Raw genomic sequence first — 20,931 nt, forward strand, 5'->3', positions numbered from 1 at the left:
CATCCTGGGTTACAGAGCGAGACTCCATCTCAAAAAAATAAAAATAAATAAATACAGGGCATGGTGGCTCACGCCTGTAATCCCAGCACTTTGGGAGACTGAGGTGGGTGACTCAAAAGGTCAGGAGTTCGAGACCAACCTGGCCAATATGGTGAAACCCCATCTCTATTAAAAATGCAAAAATTAGCTGGGCATGGTGGTGCATGCCTGTAGTCCCAGCTACTTGGGAGATTGAGGCAGAAGAATTGCTTGAACTCAGGAGGTGGAGGTTGCCATGAGCCAAGATCATGCCACTGTGCTCCAGCCTGGGTGACTGAGCAAGACTTCATCTCTAAATAAATAAATCTAAAAGGTCACCAAGTAGTTGAATGGATAAAGAAACAAAACCCAACTATATGCTGCCCTCAAGAAACCCATCTCACCTATAAAGACACATAGAGACTGAAAATGAAGGAGTGGAAAAGATATTCCATGCAACTGGAAACCAAAGAAGAGGGGGAATATAGCATATTTATATCAGATAAAATAGACTACAAGTCAAAGACTAAAAACAACAAGGAAGGTAACCTATATAAAGATAAAAGGGTCAGCTGTGTGCAGTGGCTCATGCCTATAATCCCTGTACTTTGGGAGGCTGAGGCAGGTGGATCACCTGAGGTCAGGAGTTCAAGACCAGCCTGACCAACATCAAGAAACCCTGTCTCTACTAAAAATACAAAATTAGCTGGGTGTGGTGGTGCATGCCTGTTGTCCCAGCTACTCAGGAGGCTGAGGCAGGAGAATTGCTAGAACACAGGAGGCGGAGGTTGCAGTGAGCCAAGATCACGCCATTGCACTCCGGCCTGGGCAGCAAGAGTGAAACTCCATCCCCCTCCCCCCCCAAAAAAGATAAAAGGGCCAGTTCAGCAAGAGAATATAACAATTATAAATATCTATGCATCCAACACCAGAGCTCCCAAATACAATAAGGCTAACATTAATAGACCTCAAGTGAGAGATAGACTGCAGTACAATAATAGTGGGGACTTTAACATCCAACTCTCCACAATGGGCAGATCATCCTAACAGAAAACCAACAAATAGTGGAGTTGAACTACACACTAGACCTAGTAGATCTAACTGACACTTATGGAACATATCCACCGTTGAAGATTACACATTCTTTTCATCAGCACATAGAACATTTTTCAGAATAGACCATACCTTAGACCACAAACAAGTCTGTACAAATTCAAAAAATAGAAATCGTAACAAGTATCTTCTTTGAACACAATAAAAAGAAACTAGAAATCAGTAACAGGAAAAACCTTGGAAACTATACAAGCACACATGGAAATGAAACAACATATTCCCAAACGACCAATGGGTTAATTAAGAAATTAAGATTGAAAGTTTAAAATATATTAAAACAAATGGAAATGGGAATACAAAAATCTATGGGACATGATAAAAGCAATATTAACAGGTAAGTTTATAATAATAAACACCTATATCAAAAAAAGTAGTCTTTAAATAAACAACCTAAAGATACACCTCAAGAAACTAGAAAAGCAAGAAAAAACCAAACCCAAAATTGATACAAGGAAAGAAATAATAAAGATCAGAGCAGAAATAAATGAAATTGAGATTAAAAGAACAACACAGGCCAGGCGCAGTGGCTCATGCCTGTAATATCAGCACTTTGGGAGGCTGAGGCAGATGGACCACGAGGTCAGGAGTTTGAGGCCAGCCTGGCCAATATGGTGAAACCCCGTCTCTACTAAAAATACAAAAATTAGCCAAGTGTGATGGTACATGCCTGTGGTGCCAACTACTCAGGAGGCTGAGGCAGAATAATTGCATGAACCGGGGAGGCAGAGGCTGCAGTGAGCCAAGATCACGCTACTGCACTCCAGCCTGGGTGACAGAGTAAGACTCCATCTCAAAATAAAATAAATTAAATAAATTAAAAACAAGAGAACAGTACAGATCAATGAAACAAAAAGTTGGAGTGTTTTTTTTTTAAAGAAAACAAAATCAACACGCCTTTAGCTGGACTAAGAAAAAAAGGGAGAAGACCCAAATAAATAAATAAGAAATGAATATGTCCAAAGTAGGATGATGAAAAAAAAGGAAGAAATGAAAAAGGAAACATAACTGAGATCTTAGAAATACAAAGAATCATTAGAGACTATTATGAATAACCATATGCCAACAAATAGGAAAACCTAGAAGAAATGGATAAATTTCTAGAAACATACAACCTACCAAGAATGAACCATGGGGAAATAGAAAACCTCAACAAACAAATAATGAATCATGAGATCAAAGCCAAAATAAAACATCTCCCATCAAAGAAAAGCCCAGAATCTTCTGGATTCACTCCTGAAGTCCACCAAGTATTTAAAGAATGAATACCAGTCTGACTCAAATTCTTCCAAAAAAATAAGGAGGACAGAATACTAAAAAACTGATTAAATGAGGCCACCGTTACCCTGATTCCGAAACCAGGTAAGACTTTAAAAAGATCATTCACCATGATCAAGTAAGATTTGTTCCAGGAATACAAGGTTGGTTCAACATATGCAAATCAACAAACATGATACACCACATTAATAGAATGAAAGACAAAAACCATACAATCATCTTATTAGAAACAGAGAAAGCATTTGACAAAATTCAAATCTTTTCATGATAAAAACTCTCAAAAGATTAGGTTTAGAAGGAATATACCTCAATACAATAAAGGCAAGATATGACAAGCCCACAGCTAACATTATACTCAATGGTGAAAGTTGAAAGCTTTTTCTCAAAGATTAGGAACAAGGCAAGGATGTCTACTCTCATCATTTCTATTTCATATATACTGGAAATCTTTGCCAGAGCAATCAAGCAAGAAAAATAAATAAAAGACATCCAAATAGGAAAGGAAAAAGTGAGTGATGCTTAAGATTACATTGACCAGGAGAGAGATCCAAGATGGCCGTCTAGCAGCAGCTCAGGGTTGCAGCTCCCAGTGAAAGCACAGGGAGAGAGTGGACGCCAGACTTCCAGATGAATTTTTGTTGCTTACAGACCAGGAGATTCCCAGCAGAGGAGCCCCATGGGTTACCAGCATAACTCTTTTGGCCGGCGTGGCTGTTTGGCTGGTGTCCTGGCATGGCGGTTCTCTGAGGAGTGTGCGGGACTGGGTGCCCTTTTAGTTGGCATTTGGAGCTCCAAGAAGGCAGAGTCACCCATTCAGCTGATTGGGAGGAGGACTGAGGCTGGGAGCCAGACCGGGAGATTCCCAGGCAGAAAAGTGCCACGAATCTCAGAACCACCATTTCAGCAAGCTTGGTTGCCGCACAGGGAATTTCAGCTAGATCCTGGTGCCTTTTCAGCGGGCGACTGGGGGACCTGGGAAAGAATCGACCGTTAAATTAGGAAAAGAAAAAAAGGGGGCTCTGGGACAGGGAGCCAGGAGATCTGGCTCAGCTGGTCCCACCCCCACAAAAAAAAAAAAAACAGCAATTGGAAAGAAACACTGATGGTTGAGAGTTTCACAGCAAGCACAGCTGAACCCGGGAAGGTCCAGCTCTGTGGGGGAGGGGTGTCCACTGAAGGAAAACAAAGAAACAGAAATAACATCATCACCAACAAACTGGACATCCACTCAGGGACCCAATCTGAAAGTCAGCAATTACAAAGACGACAGGTGGATAAATCCACAAAGATGGGAAAAAACCAGTGCAAAAAGGCTGAAAACATCCAAAATCAGAATGCCTCTCCTCCTTCAGGGGATCACAGCTCCTCATCAGCAAGGGAACAAGGCCTGATGGAGAATGAGTGTGATGAATTGTCAGAATCAGGCTTCAGAAGGTGGATAATAAGAAACTTCTGTGAGCTAAAAGAACATGGACTAACCCAATGCAAAGAAACTAAGAACCTTGAAAAAAGGTTTGACAAAATGCTAATGAGAATAGACAATTTAGGGAGGAATATAAGTGAATTAATGGAGCTGAAAAACACAATATGAGAACTTCACAAAGCAAGCACAAGTTTTAACAGTCAAATTGATCAAGCAGAAGAAAGGATATCAGAGGTCGAAGACCAACTCAATGAAATAAAATGAGAAGACGAGATTAAAGAAAAAAGGATAAAAAGGAATGAGCAAAGTCTCCAAGAAATATGGGACTATGTGAAAAGACCTAATCTACATTTGATAGGTATACTTGAATGTCATGAAGAGAATGAATCCAAGCTGGAAAATATTCTTCAGGATATTATTCAGGAAAATTTTCCTAACCTAGCAAAACAGGACAATATTCAACCCCAGGTAATACAGAGAACACCACAAAGATATTCCTCAGGAAGAGCAACCTCAAGGCACATCATCATTAGATTCACCAGGGTTGAAACAAAGGAGAAAATACTAAGGACAGCCAGAAAGAAAGGTCAGGTTACCCACAAAGGGAAGCCTATCAGACTTACAGCAGATCTCTCAGCAGAAACTCTACAAGCCAGAAGACAGTGGGGGCCAATATTCAACATCCGTAAAGAACAGAACTTTCAGCCCAGAATTCCATATCCAGCCAAACTAAGCTTCACAACTGAAGGAAAAATAAAATCTTTTATGAACAAGCAAGTACTCAGAGATTTTATTACCACCAGGCCTGCTTTACAAGAGCTTCTAAAAGAGGCATTACACATAGAAAGAAACAACCAGTATTAGCCTTTCTAAAAATATACCAAAAAGCAAAGAGCATCAACATAAAGAAGAGTTTTTACATCAACGAATGGATAAAACAGCCAGTTAACATCAAATGGCAGTAATCCTAAATTTAAATCAGCTAAATCCCCCAATCAAAAGATACAGCCAAAACCCAACGGTATGCTACATCCAGACCCACTTCACATGCAAGGATACACAAAGACTCAGAACAAAGGGATGGAGAAAGATTTACCAACCAAATGGAGAGCAAAAATAAATAAATAAATAAAAAGCAGGAGTTGCAATTCTCGTAGCGGATAAAATAGATTTTAAAGCAACAAAGATATAGTGGTAAAAGGATCAATGCAACAACAAGAGCTAACGATCCTAACACCCAGATACATAGAGACTTAGACTCAATGAGACAGAAAACTAATAAGGATATCAAGGACTCAAACTCAGATCCGGAACAAGTAAACTTAATAAATATTTATAGAGCTCTCCACTTTAAATACACAAAATATACATTCTTGTCAATACCACATCACACCTACTCATAGGTTTAAATGAAATATTGATTGGCCATTATTAATACCCATTTTTTTTAGAATAAAGCAACATTTTCGTTCTCTCTCCCTCTTCTTCTTCCTCTTTCTTCCTCTCCTTCACTCTTTTTTTTTCTTTCCTTCTCTCAAAAAAAGAAAAAAAAGAAATCAACTTGTAGACCTCTAGATCCAGGTCTCACTGCCTGATTTCCTTCCTTCCCTTCTTTCCCTCCCTTCCTTCCTCCCTCCCTCCCTTCCTCCCTCCCTCCCTTCCTTCCTCCCTCCCTCCCTTCCTTTCTCCCTCCCTCCCTCCCTTCCTTTCTCCCTCCCTCCCTCCCTTCCTCCATTCCTCCCTTCCTGCCTTCCTCCCTTCCAAAAAAAAGAAAAGAAAAATAAAATCTTTTGTGAATAAGCAAATACTTAGAGATTTCATCACCACCAGGCCTGCTTTACAAGAACTTCTGAAAGAAGCACTATACATAGAAAGGAACAACCAGTATCAGCCTTTCCAAAAATATGCCAAAAAGTAAAGAGCATCAACATAATGAAGAATTTACATCAACTAATGGGCAAAACAGCCATCTAGCATCCAATGGCAGTATTAAACTCACATATATTATTATTAATCCTAAATTTGAATCAACTAAATCCCCCAATCAAAAGACACAGACAGGCAAATTGGATAAAAAGCCAAAACCCATCGGTATGCTGCATCCAGACCCATATCACATGCAAGGATACACAAAGACTCAAAACAAAGGGATGGAGGAAGATTTACCAACCAAATGGAGAGCAAAAATAAATAAATTTTTTAAAAAAGCAGGAGTCGCAATTCTTGCCTCTGATAAAATAGACTTTAAAGCAACAAAGATCAAAAGAGGCAAAGAAGGACATTACATAATGGTAAAAGGATTAATGCAACAAGAAGAGTTAACGATCCTAAATATATATGCACCCAATACAGGAACACCCAGATACATAAGACAAGTTCTTAATGACTTATAAAGAGACTTAGACTCCCACACAATAATAGTGGGAGACTTTAACATCACATTGTCAATGCTGGACAGATCAACGAGACAGAAAATTAACAGGGATATCCAGGACTTGAACTCAGACCCAGAACAAGTAAACTTAATAAACATTTATAGAACTCTCCACCCCAAATACACAAAGCATACATTCTTATTAGTACCACATCACACCTACTCTAAAAGTGACCACATAATTGGAAGTAAATCACTCCTCAGTAATTGCACAGCATTTCACAGGTTTAAATGAAATATTGGTTGGCTGCTTGTTTGTTATTTTCCTCCCTTATTCCTTCCTGTCTCCATTGTTAAGCACAATTATTGGCATAAAAGAGGTTTTCAATACCCATTTTTAGACTGCATTCTAGCCTGGGCAATAAAGCAATACTCCTGTTCTCTCTCTCTTTCTCTTCCTCTTTCTTCCTCTCTTTCATTCTTTTTTATTATTATTATTTTCTTTCTTTCCTTTTTCTTCTTTTCTCTCTATAAAAAAAAAAGAAAACAAAAAAGTGAAATTGTGTCTATTTGTTGACAACATGATCTTAATATATAGAAATCCCTAAAAACTGTTAGAACTAAGAAGCAAGTACAGTAAAGTTGGAGGATACAAAATCAACACACCAAAATCAGTAGTTTCTATACACCAACAACACATTATCCAAAAAAAGAATCAAGAAAATAATACCACTTACAGTAATACCAAAGAAATAAACTACTTAGGAATAAATTTAACCAAGGAGGTGAAAGATCTTTTTACTTAAGACTACCAAACTTTGATGAAATAAATTGAATACAAAAATGAAAAGATATTAATGTTCATGAATTGAAAGAATTAATATTGCTAAAATTTCCATACTACCCAAAGCAATCTATAGGTTCAGTGCAATACCTATCAAAATTCCAATGTCATTTTTCATAGAAATAGAAAAAACAATCCTAAAATTCATGTGAAACTACAAAAAAAACCAAATAGCCAAGATAATTCAGCAGAAAGAACAAAGCTGGAGGCCTCATACTACCTGATTTCAAACCATATTACAGATTGGGCATGGTGGCTCATACTTATATTCCCAGCACTTTGGGAGGCTGAGGAGGGCAGATTTCTTGAGCCCAGGAGTTTGAGACCAGTGTGTGCCCAGGAGTTCAAGACCAACATGGCAAAACCCCATCTCTACAAAAAAGTGAAAAATGAGGCCAGGCACAGTGGCTCACACCTGTAATCCTAGCACTTTGGGAGGCCGAGACAGGTAGATCACCTGAGGTCAGGAGTTCGAGACCAGCCTAACCAACATGGCTAAACCCTGTCTCTACTAAAAATACAAAAATTAGCTGGGCATGGTAGTGGGCACCTGTAATCCCAGCTACTTGGGAGGCTGAGGCAGGAGAATTGCCTGAGCACATGAGGCAGAGGTTGCAGTGAGCTGAGATTGCACCATTGCGCTCCAGCCTGGGCAACAAGAGTGAAAGTCCAACTCAAAAATAAAAATAAAAAATTAGCTGGGCATAGTAATATCAGATACTTGGGAGGCTGAAGCAGGAGGATTGCTTGAGCCCAGGTGGTAGAGGTTGCAGTGAGCCATGACTGTTTTATATATATATACATATATACATATATGTATATATATTCTGTTATATATATATAACTATAATAATTATATATAAATTTTTTGTTTTTTATATCTATGTGTAACATAACCACAATGATTAAAACAACATGGTACTGGCATAAAAATAGACACACTGACCAAATGGAACAGCACAGAGAGCCTAAAACAAACGCACACATTTACAGTCAATTGATTTTTCTTTTTCTGTTGCCCAGGCTGGAGTGCAGTGGTACAATTACAGCTCACTTCAGCCTCAACTTCCTGGGCTCAAGCAATCCTCCCACCTCAGCCTTCCAAGTAGCTGGAACGCCAAGTAGCTGGAATGCCAAGTAGCTGGTGCATGTCATCACAGCCAGCTAATTTTTAAATTTTTTTGTAGCAACGGGGTCTTGTCATATTGCCCAGGCTGGTCTCAAACTCTGAGCTTAAGCAATGTTTCTTCCTTGGCCTCCCAAAATTCTGGGATTATAGGTGTCATACACCACACCTGGCCTACAGTCAATTGATTTTTTGACAAAGAATGAGAATGACATTGAGAAAATGAGAGTCTCTTCAACAAAACAGTTTTGAAAAAACTGGATATCCACGTGCAGAAAAAATGAAATTGTACCCTTACCTAACACCACATTTTAAAAAATCGAATTCAAATGGAGTGAAGACTTAAAGATAAGATCTGATCCTGAGATGTTTAATTGGCATTAGATAAAATTTTTTAAAAAGACAAGATCTGAAATTGTAAAACTACTAGAAGCACACTACATAAGGAAAAAACTACATGATGTTGATCTGGACAATTATTTTTTCAATTTGACACCAAAAGCTCAGGGAGCAAAAACAAAAATATACAAATGGGATGGGATTAGATCAAACTAAAAAGCTTCTACACAACAAAAGAAACAATTAACAGAGTGAAGAGGCAACCTATGGATTGGGAAAAAAATCTGTAAGCTACACATCTGATAAGGGATTAATATCCAAAATATATAAGGATCTCAACTCAATGGCAAGAAAATAACCCAATTAAAAAGTGGGCAAAGGACTGAATAAACATTTTTCAAAAGAAGACATATAAATGGACAACAGATACATAGAAAAAAAGCTCAACTTCATTATGGAATCATTACGGAAATGCACATTAAAACCACAATGAGATATCATCTCACACTTGTCAGAATGACTATTATCAAAAAAGATGAAAGATAAGGGCCAGGCATGGTAGCATACACCTGTAATCCCAGCAATTTGGGAGGCTGAAGTGGGAAGATCGCTTGAGGTCAGGAGTTCCAGACCAGCCTGGGTAACACAGCAAGACCCTGTATCTACAAAAAACAAAACAAAACAAAGCAAAAGCACCTTGTTTTAATTAATTTGGTGTGGTGGCGTGTACCTGTGGTTGTAGCTTCTCAGGAGGCTGAGGTGGGAGGATTCCTTAAGTCCAGGAGGTCAAGGCTGCAGTAAGCTATGTTCATGTCACTACAATCCAGCCTGGGTGACAGAGCAAGACCCTATATCAACAAACAAACCAAAAATGTGAAAGATAATGTGTTGGCAATGATGTGGAGAAAAGGGAAATCTTGTACACTGTTGGTTGGGATATAAATTAGAACAGCAATTATGGAAAACTGTGTGGAACTTCCCCAACAAAGTGAAAACAGAACTACCATATGATCCAGCAATCTTACTTCTGGGTATACATCCAAAGGATTTGAAGTTAGTATGTGATATACACTATGGTGTGGGGAAATGTGGTGTATATATACACAACAGAATACTATTTAGCCTTAAAAAGGAGGGAAATTCTGTCATTTGCAACAACATTGGTGAACCTGGTGGACATTATGCTAAGTGAAAAAAGCCTGGCACAGGAAAACAAATACCACATCTTCTCACTTAAATGTGGAATCTAAAACAATTGAACACAAGTAAGCATAGAGCAAAATGCTGGTTACCAGAGGCTGAGGGGTGGGGAAGGAATGGGGAGATGTTGGCCAAAGGTGCAGTGTTTCAGTTGGACAGGAGGAATAAGTATTTGAGGTGATGGATATGTTAATTACCTAAGTTCAATCATTTCACATTATATATCATAGCTTTGTACCCTATAAATATATGTACTTGTAATTTGTCAATATTCAATAGTATAAATAAAAATTTTTTAAAACTTTCTGACCATCACAATATCCAAGAAAAATAAAAATATATGTCCTACCAGAAACTTGTACATATTCATAGAAGCATTATTCATAATAACTAAAAAGTAAAAACAACCCACTCTCCATCACTCGATGAACTGATAAGCAAAATCTGTTTTATCCAAACATTGGAATATTATTCAGCCATAAAATACGTAAAGTATTCTTACTATAACATAATGAACCTTGAAAACATGCTAATTTTTTAAAATTATTTTTATTTATTTATTTTTTTTAGGCAGAGTCTTGCTCTGTCACCCAGGCTGGAGTGCAATGGCACAATCTCGGCTCACTGCAACTTCCATCTCCCAGGTTCAAGCAATTCTCCTACTTCAGCCTCCCAAGTAGCTGGGATTACAGGCAGGCACCACTACGCTGGCTAATTTTTTTGTATTTTTAGTAGAGACAGGATTTCACCATATTGGTCAGGCTGGTCTCGAACTCCTGACCCTGTGATCAGCCCACCTCAGCCTCCCAAAATGCTGGGATTATAGGCCTGAGCCACCGCGCCTGGCCACATGCTAATATTTTAAAGAAGGCAAAAATGAAAGGCCACGGATTGCATGATTCCATTTATATGAAACATCCAGAATAAAAATCCATAAAGACAGAAAGTATATTACTGATTGCCAAGGACTTGGGGAGGAATAAATGGGGCGTAGACTGTCTTAGGTATGGGCTTTTTTGGGGAGTGACGAAAATGTTCTGGAATTATCTAATGGTGATGGTTGCATAACTGTGAGTACATTAGAAAGTACTGAATTGAACCTGTTAAAAGGGAAAACTTTATGTGAGTTACTTCTCAACAAAGCTGTTATTTTAAAAATAAAAATTTTCTGCAATATCTCAAAAATATATATATAATGAAAGAAGCAAGATGAAAATGGTATGTATAGCACCAGGTATATAAAACTAGATAGACCTTTGGGAGGCCGAGGCGGGTGGATCACGAGGTCAAGAGATCGAGACCATCGTGGTCAAGATGGTGAAACCCCGTCTCTACTAAAAATACAAAAAATTAGCTGGGCATCGTGGCGCGTGCCTGTAATCCCAGCAACTCAGGAGGCTGAGGCAGGAGAACTGCCTGAACCCAGGAGGCAGAGGTTGCAGTGAGCCGAGATCGCGCCATTGCCCTCCAGCCTGGGTAACAAGAGCGAAACTCCATCTCAAAAAAAACTAGATAGACATAGATAGTCTATAGATAGAGAGCTATAGATAGATTATATATAGAGAGAGGTGGGACAGCAACCAACTTTTCATTCTATGCCCTTTTATGTTTCTCATTGTTTGTACTATGTGCAGGTATTATATCTATCATATATATATTTTTTTCTAGGATCATACTAATGGTTTATCATTATAACTTTTCACATTCATCATTTCTTTCCTGTTAGGAAACAACAATTAGTGACATCTTTGAATCTGAAGTAATGAATGAAGTATTGCCTTTATCAAACTCCAGGTTAGTAAAGTCAAGACAGTCATCTGAGATGAACTCAGCCATGCCTGAGAGTCGTGGCTGCCTAACTAGTCCTGGATTGCTGGCTTGAAAAGGCATAGCATGCCAGGGTCATTTACTCTACATGAATTATCTGAATCTTCTTCCAGTTCCTCCCCTTCACCCCTACACCCCACAGAATCCTGACTTAAAATAGGAAATAATCTATGAACATAGGTTTAAGGTAAATTTTATTTGGCTTTCTTTGTATAACAGTTGCAAAAAAATGAAATTTTATCAATGGCCTGTATCCCTGTAACCCCAAACTGCTACCAAGAAACTCTATCTACATCATGTCCTTACACATGGCCTTTCTTAGTTTTTCAGGAAAAGGTTTGGTAGAGTCATTTGTAAGTCTTCAAGAGACTGAAGAGATTAAGTCAAAAGAAGCAATGGCAAGTTCAAAGTCCCCTGAGAATCTTTTGTGTTCACAGAATTCTGAGGCTGGATACATAAATGTCTCTGAAAGAGACACATGGTATACAAGAACAAGACCAAAGTCAGAGCTATAAAATCACTGCTGCCTAAAACTATACCGAACAAAATTGCTAACTTAAAGCCTGGACACAAAAGTGCACCATGACATTGAGAAGAGTTACCACAGATCCCAAATGGATGTCAACCAAGTGTCTTCAAAATTGCTGATAAATTCATTAAAGCCATTCTAAAAATGGATTTTTCAAGTTTGTTTGATATCCTCAGATACCTTGTATTGATCAATATATTGACTTTAGTTCAATGATTTATTTAGGTTTCTTTGCAGCAGAACACATGTATGATTAATTCAGCATTCTTTCCCATTATTATGGGTATATTTTCAATTTATTTTTTAACAGTAAAAACAATATAGTCACATTAAAGCAAGTATTTAAAAAACCCTCCTATAATACCACAATCTTAACACAACTATTTTTATTTTACAATTGTTCCCTTTTGGTCATAATTCAAATACATATATTCTAAATGGGTATTATAATATTGTATATTCATTTTCACAGTCTGATTCTTAATTTACTGTATGCATCATGGAAACATTTTCAATAGCCGTATGATATTCAATCATGTTGATGTTCTATAATTATTTTTTATGGGAAAAGTTTTATTTTTATTTTATTTTATTTTTTTTTATATGGAGTCTCTCGCTCTGTCACCCAGGCTGGAGTGCAGTGGCTCCACCAAGAGGTGGAGGTTTCAGTGAGCCAAGATTGTGCTACTGCACTGCACCCTGGGTAACAGAGCAAGACTCCATCTCAAAATATAATAATAATAATAAAAGTGGATAGGAAAATACCAAGAGCTTTTTCTGGGGGAAGGGGTATGAGAAGAGAGTTCACATGACCCTCAGTAAAAAAGAAACTACCCCTAAATATTTCCAGACAGAAATACAAAGTAGGTGAACAGTCTCCAACTCATCTTTAGTGTAGTGGAATGCTTCTTCAGAAAAGAACAGCAACATTCACATTCATTTCATCAATCTGGGTGGTATAGTCCTGCTCAGTATCTCTGAGGATGTGGGATGTTCTATAAATTAAACGTTCTCTTATTTGGCATTTAAGTTTTTTTTTTTTTTTTTTTTGAGACAGAGTCTTGCTCTGTCACCAGGCTGGAGTGCAGTGGCATGATCTCGGCTCACTGCAACCTCCACCTCCCAGATTCAAGATTCCCCTGCCTCCTAAGTATTGGGACTATAGGCATGCTCCACCATGCCTGGCTAATCTTTTTTATTTTTGTAGAGATGGGGTTTCACCATATTGGCTAGTATGGTCTCGATCTCCTGACCTCATGATCCTCCTGCCTCGGCCTCCCAAAGTGCTGGGATTACAGGCGTGAGCCATCACACCTGGCCAGCATTTAAGTTGTTTTTACTAATTTTTTTTTATTTTGAGACAGGGTTTCACTCTGTCACCCAGGCTGGATTGCAGTGGCATGATTACTGCTTATGCAGCCTCAACCTCCCAGGCCTAAGTGATCCTCCCTCCTCAGCCTCTCCCAAAGTACAGGCATATGCCACCATGCCTGGCTCATTTTTGTATTTTTTGTAAAGATGATATCTCACTCTGTTGCTCAAGCTAGTCTCAAATTCCTAGGCTCAAGTGATCCTCCCAGCTCAGTCTCCTAAAGTGATAGGATTATAGACATGAGCCTCTATGCCAGGCCTGGTTTTACTTTTTTTACTATTTAAGGTTATGCTCTGTTGAAGGTCTTTGTGCATGTACTTATTTTCTTTTGAATTAATCCAGAAAACAAATTTGCAAAATTGTACTGAGTCAAAGGATATAAATGTTAATCTTGCTCTAGGACATCACTTCCTCTGCTTTAAAAAAGGGTTGTGCCTGACCAGGTGCAGTGGCTCACGCCTGTAATCCCAGCAATTTGGGGAGCCGAGGCGGGCAGATCACTTGAGGTCAGGAGTTCAAGACAAGCCTGGCCAACATGGCAAAACGCTGTCCCTACTAAAAATACAAAAATTAGCTGGTGTAGTGGTGCACACCTGTAATCCCTGCTACGCAGGAGACTGAGGCACAAGAATCACCTGAACCTGGGAGGTGGAAGCTGCAGTGAGCTGAGACCACTCCACTGCACTCCAGCCTGGGCAACAAGTGATTTTTTGTCACAGAAAATAATTTGGCAACAAATTATTTTCTGTCTCAAAAAATAAATAAATAAAAATAAACTAAATAAAAAATAAAAAGAGTTGTGTCAACATAGTGTTTTCATAGCCAAGTTACTCAACCTCCTTGAGGCTCAATTTCATGATTCATAAAATGGGAACAATAATGATTATATATCCCATAGGGTTGTGAGGACCAAAGGAAATGAAGCATGTAAAGTATTTGGCACTTAGTAACTGCTTAATAAATGCTAGCTATCATCATTTCTTTTCACTAGCAGTTTATCAACATACTATTTTTTCACAACCTCATCAACATTGGATATTATCAACTTTAAACATTTATTCTAAAACAGTTGGTATAGGCTGGGCGTGGTGGCTCATGCCTGCAATCCTAGCACTTTGGGAGGCCGAGGTGGATAGATCACCTGAGGTCAGGAGTTCAAGACCAGCCTGGCCATCATGGTGAAACCCCATCTTTGTAAAAAAAGAAAAGAAAAAAAAAAACAGTTGGTATGAAATTATACTGAAGGGTGACTGCTGCTGTTCCTTTTCCCCCCTCCTCGCCTTTCTTCTTTTTCAGTTGGAGAAGGAGACCAACAGGAGAGGATCAGGAACCTGAAATAAAAATGACCCTTTAAATTGAGATACACTGGATTTTTTAATATTTTTTTCTTATTTTTGTTTTGTGTCTTTTCTTTATATACACTGGTTTTTATATGCAATCCTTGCTTCCTCAGAGGACAGAGCTAGAAAAAATGATCAAAGGACATAGGAAATAATAACTATTAAATGCATGCTGTTATTTGAATGAGCCTTGCCCAAGGTCCCCGTCTTTCACTGAATTCTTTGAATATATTATATTTATTGAATATCTAGTACGTGCTATTCAGTAGGAGACATTGCAGCTACACTGTGAACAGGACCAGGAGTCTCTACTTTCATGGAATTTACATACTATTAGGGAGGAAGATATATGTGTGTGTGGCAGGAAGTGAGGTGTAGACACATACCATACAAAGATAATGTGGAATCGGGGGTAGCATGAAGAAAACAAACCAGTGATCTGAATGACCAAGGGCTACTTTAGATTAGGTTTAATGTTGCCTCTGAGAAGATAACATCTGGGCCGAGCCCTGAACTATAAAAACATTACTTCCCACAGGCATACCGCAACCAACCAACCAACACCCGCTCCCCCCGCCCTCCTCCGCTAAACCACATTAAGATCTGGAAGGAATATTTCAGACAGAGGTAACAGCTATTACAAGGCCCTAAAGAGAGGAGGGATCTCAGTGACCTAGAGGAACAGACCGGCCAGAGCACAGTAATTAAGGGCAAGTGGCACAAGATGAGGTCAGGTAGATGACAGCTAGATAAATGCACTGTAGGGCTTTGTATGTAAGGAATTGAATTTTATTCTGAATATAGGAAGCCAGGAGTGATTTATAAGCACAAGAGTTATTCTGAAAATAAAAAACTCTATTTGCTCTGTGGGAAATGAATTGGAAATGACAAAACTGGAAGCTTGTGGCAGAACTGAAACATAATCTATTGTACTGACTTCGAGGAAGGAATAAGTATTCACCTAGCAAGCATTTGCGTGCCAACCTGTTCTAAACGGTGAGGATGAACCAGAGTTCCTGCCTTCACGGTGTGCACACACTAGCGGCAGAAGACAAGACACAGCACGTGTGGCTGTGCAGAGGGCTTGGCTGCAAGAGCTGATAAGGAGAACCCCGGGAACTGCCTAATTCAAAAGCCCTTAATACAGCCACGTGAGTGGGGTGACCATTGACCTTAACCAAAAAGATGTCAAGGTTTTCCTCCTCCTCACTCTAGCGTCCCCAGTCTCAGGGGGAGTCTCTCAGCTCAACCCCAGCACCCTCAGCACAAACCGCGAGGAGAGACAGCTTCCGGGGGCGGGGCCTGGTCTTGTTCCGCGTCTACCGCGCCTGCTCCACGGACGAAACCCGCGGACTGGGCTTTAGGGTTGCCGGAATCCCACGCTCCCGACTTCTGCTTCCGGGTCACAGCCATGGCGGTGGCAAATTCAAGCCCTGTTAACCCCGTGGTGTTCTTTGATGTCAGCATTGGCGGTCAGGTGAGATCCAGGAGGCTGCCCACACCTGCGCCGAAGGGAAACTGCTCGGGGCTAGGCAGGCAGAACTCACCCAGAGAGAGCGGACTCGGGAAGCCAGAAAGTGAAATTGCACCCGAACTTACCTGCCGGGAGGGGGAGGAAAGGAGGAGGATGAGTCTCCCCAATCCTAGCGCCCTGTTTCTGGAGAGATTGGGCGGAACGAAAGGTTAGGCCAGGGAGGTGGAGGTGGGAGATAACGAGCGGCAGGGTGGTGGGTCAGTCCATTATGCCCCCTGATCATGGTTGAAGCCCTCATGGTCTTTGACTAGGCCTTCTGACAGTCTCCCGCTGATTGCAGGAAGTTGGCCGCATGAAGATCGAGCTCTTTGCAGACGTTGTGCCTAAGACGGCCGAGAACTTTAGGTAAGGACGTGCTCCACCTCTGCTGGATTAATTGAGGCAGAAGCCGAGCCCCAGTCGGCCGCCTGAATAGCCTGTCTACATCTGTTCGTCCGCTCACTGCTCTTGAGATGTGATTCCTCCGCGCATTGCTCTGTCTGAATGGTTGCCGTTTTGATTGTTCCCGAGTCAATTTATGTTGTTAGTCTGTATGTCTGCGTGTCTGAACGTCTGGCTGGCCGATTGGTGGACTTGCTGGCTCCAGTGTTTATTCTTTCCCGTCTTTAGAGGAGCTCACAACTGTGATGTCACAGTGATTGAATCGTTCACTTTTTGTCTCTTTCAGGCAGTTCTGCACCGGAGAATTCAGGTCAGTTTCAGACGTGTTTGACTTCTTTGATTGCTCCAGAGGGGTGTCCTGGGCTGCAGTGAGGGTACGGGGAACCACCTGCTGGCCTTGAATGATTGCTGGTGACAGTGATAGAAGGTAATACCCCAAGGGTCTATCCCTAGTTGGTTTGCCTTCTTTATGTCTGTTAACCCTGTTTAGGAGAGTCCTTTTGGCTCCAGTGCATGGTAGATTGGAAGGGCCTTGTGCTACCTGCTATCACTCTAATTCTCTTTCTTTTTGATTATAGAAAAGATGGGGTTCCAATAGGATACAAAGGAAGCACCTTCCACAGGTAAGGCTTTTTGGCAAGCCATCCTGGAGTCTTTCAGAAGTACTTCCTGGGGGATTAGGCTCTAATAAAATAAAATTTAAAAAGGAAAATAAAACCAGAGGGTAATTCTTACATTTCTTGAGAAGAAATGGTTCTGTGGACTCAACAACTGAAGATTTATTAAATGTTCTAACTCTACTTATACTTCTCCACTTCTTTTTATGTCTTTAAAACAGAAACTACTTATCTTTACAATATCCTGTCCGTTTCATGCACCTGTTTGTACTAATGCAGATTTTTTAAAAAATACAGTTGTAATCCTAAAGTGCATATAATATATCCTGCTGGTTGATATTTATAATTCCTAAAATTATCATGTACGATTGTCCAAAGATAATCATATTTCCTGGGGAGTGGAGTATAGCAACACTGAGTCTCATTTCAATATACAATCTTTCTCATGGTCTCACTGTGGTTAGTAACAACATTAGCATGTAATTATATCACAGCTTTAAAGCTGTGGGTCACTAATCCCCAGTAAGACTCCTTTGAAGTGGGAGGTGTTATCTGTATTCCACAGAGGAGAAAACAGGATAAGAAAGGTTAAGGGCCCTCCTTAGGGGTAATAGCTAACCACTGTTAAGCCCTGACACGTGTAGCAGTCCATTTCACATAAATTCTCTGTAGTTCTTTCCCGCAAATTTACATTAAGCCCTTGATCTGCCAGGCAAGTACTGTGGTCATTCTTCCTGCAGGCTTTTAGCCCCTTCTTCATGTTACTGTTCAGGCACCAGATCATGTACTTGACCAATTCTAACATGCCCTAATTTGTAACTAAAATCCTTTTTTATGGTTAATTATCCTTTCAGCTTAATCATTCCAGGAAAAGAAAAATCTTTTTTTTTTTTGAGGCAGAGTCCCACTCTGTCACCCAGGCTGGAGTGCAGTGGCATGATCTTGGCTTACTGCAACCTCTGCCTCCTGGGTTCAAGCAATTCTCCTGCCTCAGCCTCCTGAGTAGCTGGGGCTACAGGCATGCACCACCATGCCTGGCTAATTTTTGTATTTTTAGTAGAGAAGAGGTTTCGCCATGTTGGCCAGGCTGGTCTTGAACTTCTGGCCTCATGTGATCTGCCTGCCTTGGCCTTCCAAATTGCTGGGATTACAGGTGTAAGCCTCTGTGCCCGGCTAAGAATAATCATTTTATAAGCCAAAGTGATAGTGTTTTTTGAAATCAATGTTAATCTAATATAATAATGACAAAGTCTATGTGTTTCTAAACCATAAAATCTTCTCTCAGTATTCTTTGCTCTCTGTTTCAGGGTCATAAAGGATTTCATGATTCAGGGTGGAGATTTTGTTAATGTAAGTATTATTCCTTTCCAATCAAAGACCTACAGTTTTAGTTTTTGTTGTTATTGTTACAGCTGCTGTTTTAACTATAGTGACCCAGTCTTAAGGCCTAATGACAATAGCCAAGTTTAATGGGGGTGTTGATCACCCCACAGATACCTACAGGGCCTGAGAACAATAGCCAAGTTTGATGAGAATGGTGATAGGGAACTTCTTGAAAGTGGCTGGGTACCATGGACTCTACATAACAGACTTTAGCACTTTGATTGGGACATTAACTTCCATGGTCCAAATCTCAGCCTTTTTGAGCCAGAAATTGGACTTTTTAAGAATAGCTACAGATGATCTATGATAGGCCTGCACTAATTAGTCATATGAAACTTAGTTAGAAATCAGCTGTGGTTTGTTTTTGTTGTTGTTTTTTCTGAATGGAGGTAAATCTCCTTTTAGTGGGCTAAATGCTTGTCTCATTTTCTCTTTTACTTCTGGTGTCACAGTACCTGGAAAACTAAGGTTTTCATAAGAAGTTGATTCATGGGCAAGAATCAGAACAAGAGAGGGAGACAGTTCTGGGGGAATTTTGCTGTATTCACTGGGAGAACCCAGTGAAATCGTTCTTTCTTGCTAACCATGACTTTCTTGTAAGTAGACTGTGTCCTCCATATGAAGCCTCCCTCCCCACCCCAACCTTGGAGGGTGCAGAATAAACTACTGTTTTTCTTTCTTAAACCTGCTTTTGTTGTTACCTACCCACTTCTGTGCCTGGGCTTTCTTTACTCTTATTAATATTATTTGGTTAGTTGTGTTGCTATTTTCTTGGATCTGGGAGACATTTATTATCTTTTATGTGTTTGTTTAGTTTGTCTGTCATGAGTTTTTAAGACCTTTCCTATGCAATATAAAAAATCCTAGAGTTTTGTTTTCTCTGTAAAAAATGGAAAGTGGAGGTACACTGGATCTGCATTTCTTTTTTTTTTTTGAGATGGAGTTTCGCTGTTGTTGCCCAGACTGGAGTGCAATGGTGCGATCTCGGCTCACCACAACCTCCACCTTCTGGGTTCAAGCAATTCTCCTGCCTCAGCCTCCTGAGTAGCTGGACTACAGGCGCGTACCACCATGCCCAGCTAATTTTTGTATTTTTAGTAGGGACGGGGTTTCACCTTGCTGACCAGGATGGTCTCGATCTCTTGACCTCATGATCCACCCGCCTCGGCCTCCCAAAGTGCTGGGATTATAGGTGTGAGCCACCGTGCCCGGCCTGGATCTGCATTTCTCACAGTGGCACTGACAGTGACAATTGGTTGGAATCAAGGAACCAGTCACTTTGGACATGGCATATCTTTGCCATTTCACCACAGACTCCATACCTGTTTCCCTGATTTATGTTGCCTACCCCTGTAGGCATTTGTTTGCAGCCACTGGAAACAAATAATGGTAATGAGGTTTGTTAGCTGGTAAGAAGGGCATAGAAGCTATCCTCTGCCTTCATTCCATTTTTCCCCGCTAGGTTCCCCTGTTGCCTTACAAGGAGAGGATAGCTTCTTAATAGACTTTGTCCCAGGCACATCTGATCACTTGTGGATAACTCTAGAGTTAGACAATAGTTGCTCAGTCTGAGTTAAAAGCAATTGCTGACAGGATTTACATCTGTAATCCCAGTACCTTGGGATGCTGGGAGGATTGCTTGATCCCAGGAGTTTGAGACCAGCCTGGGAACATAATGAGACCCTGTCTTTATAAAAATAAAAAAACTTACTTTTAATTTTTTTATTTTTGGTAGTGTGTACCTGTGGTCCCAGCCTACATGAGAGGCTGAGGTAGGAGGATCCCTTGAGCCCAAGAAGTCATTTCAAGGCTGCAGTGAGCCATGTTCATGCCACTGCACTCTAGCCTGGGTAACAGAGTGAGACATTGTCTAAAGGGGGAAAAAAAGCTTGCTTAGAACCTTCCTTGGGGAAGGCAAAGTGGAATGAGCAAGAACCAGAAATATCAGAATTTGACACCTTCCAAAGTTGGACCAAGCATATTTGTTTTATTCATTTATTTTTGGTTTTAATAGTATCTATTATTTTGGTTGCAAAAGAAAAGTGCAAAGAAGAAAATAAATCACCAAATGAATTAATTACCCTCAGTCTCACCTCACAAGGAATATACTATTGGCATTTTGGTTTACAGCTGTCAGTCTTACCTTAGTATGTATATGTGTGTTTATATAATTTTTAATCAGACTTAAAATCATCTATATGTTTTACTTTTCTTGTAATTCTTAATTGTCCATACT

The 20,931-nt window shown here is 40.0% G+C and overlaps 2 protein-coding genes and 1 long non-coding RNA gene across 15 annotated transcripts in view; 2 read left to right on the plus strand and 1 right to left on the minus strand.

Annotated features, from left to right (window-relative positions):
* The window catches only part of CCDC30 (coiled-coil domain containing 30), a 186,539-nt gene extending 174,326 nt beyond the window's left edge, over nt 1–12,213 (plus strand). Inside the window, 3 exon segments of the mRNA XM_078331431.1 lie at nt 11,439–11,506; nt 11,862–11,999; nt 12,001–12,213. Of these exon segments, the coding sequence (XP_078187557.1) occupies nt 11,439–11,506; nt 11,862–11,999; nt 12,001–12,070 (276 nt within the window). The 3' untranslated portion in view covers nt 12,071–12,213.
* Nucleotides 6,597–16,511, minus strand: LOC144576982 (uncharacterized). Its single transcript, XR_013519967.1, has 3 exons — nt 16,380–16,511; nt 9,243–9,360; nt 6,597–6,731 (listed from the first exon to the last, which is right to left on the minus strand). It is a non-coding gene; the product is annotated as an uncharacterized LOC144576982 (long non-coding RNA).
* Nucleotides 16,168–20,931, plus strand: part of PPIH (peptidylprolyl isomerase H) — a 29,998-nt gene continuing 25,234 nt past the window's right edge. For 7 of the 13 annotated variants that reach the window (XM_078331421.1, XM_078331417.1, XM_078331422.1 and 4 more), the window contains exons 1-5: nt 16,168–16,257; nt 16,595–16,659; nt 16,982–17,005; nt 17,274–17,318; nt 18,620–18,662. In XM_078331421.1, coding sequence (XP_078187547.1) covers nt 16,192–16,257; nt 16,595–16,659; nt 16,982–17,005; nt 17,274–17,318; nt 18,620–18,662 — 243 coding nt within the window. In that variant the 5' untranslated portion in view covers nt 16,168–16,191. Of the gene's footprint in view, nt 16,258–16,322; nt 16,463–16,565; nt 16,660–16,981; nt 17,123–17,273; nt 17,319–18,619; nt 18,663–20,931 lie in introns of those variants that run through there. The other 6 variants (XM_078331428.1, XM_078331423.1, XM_078331429.1 and 3 more) reach the window with 6 other exon arrangements.

Source organism: Callithrix jacchus, chromosome 7 (genome assembly GCF_049354715.1).
Source record: "Callithrix jacchus isolate 240 chromosome 7, calJac240_pri, whole genome shotgun sequence".
NCBI lineage: Eukaryota > Metazoa > Chordata > Mammalia > Primates > Cebidae > Callithrix > Callithrix jacchus.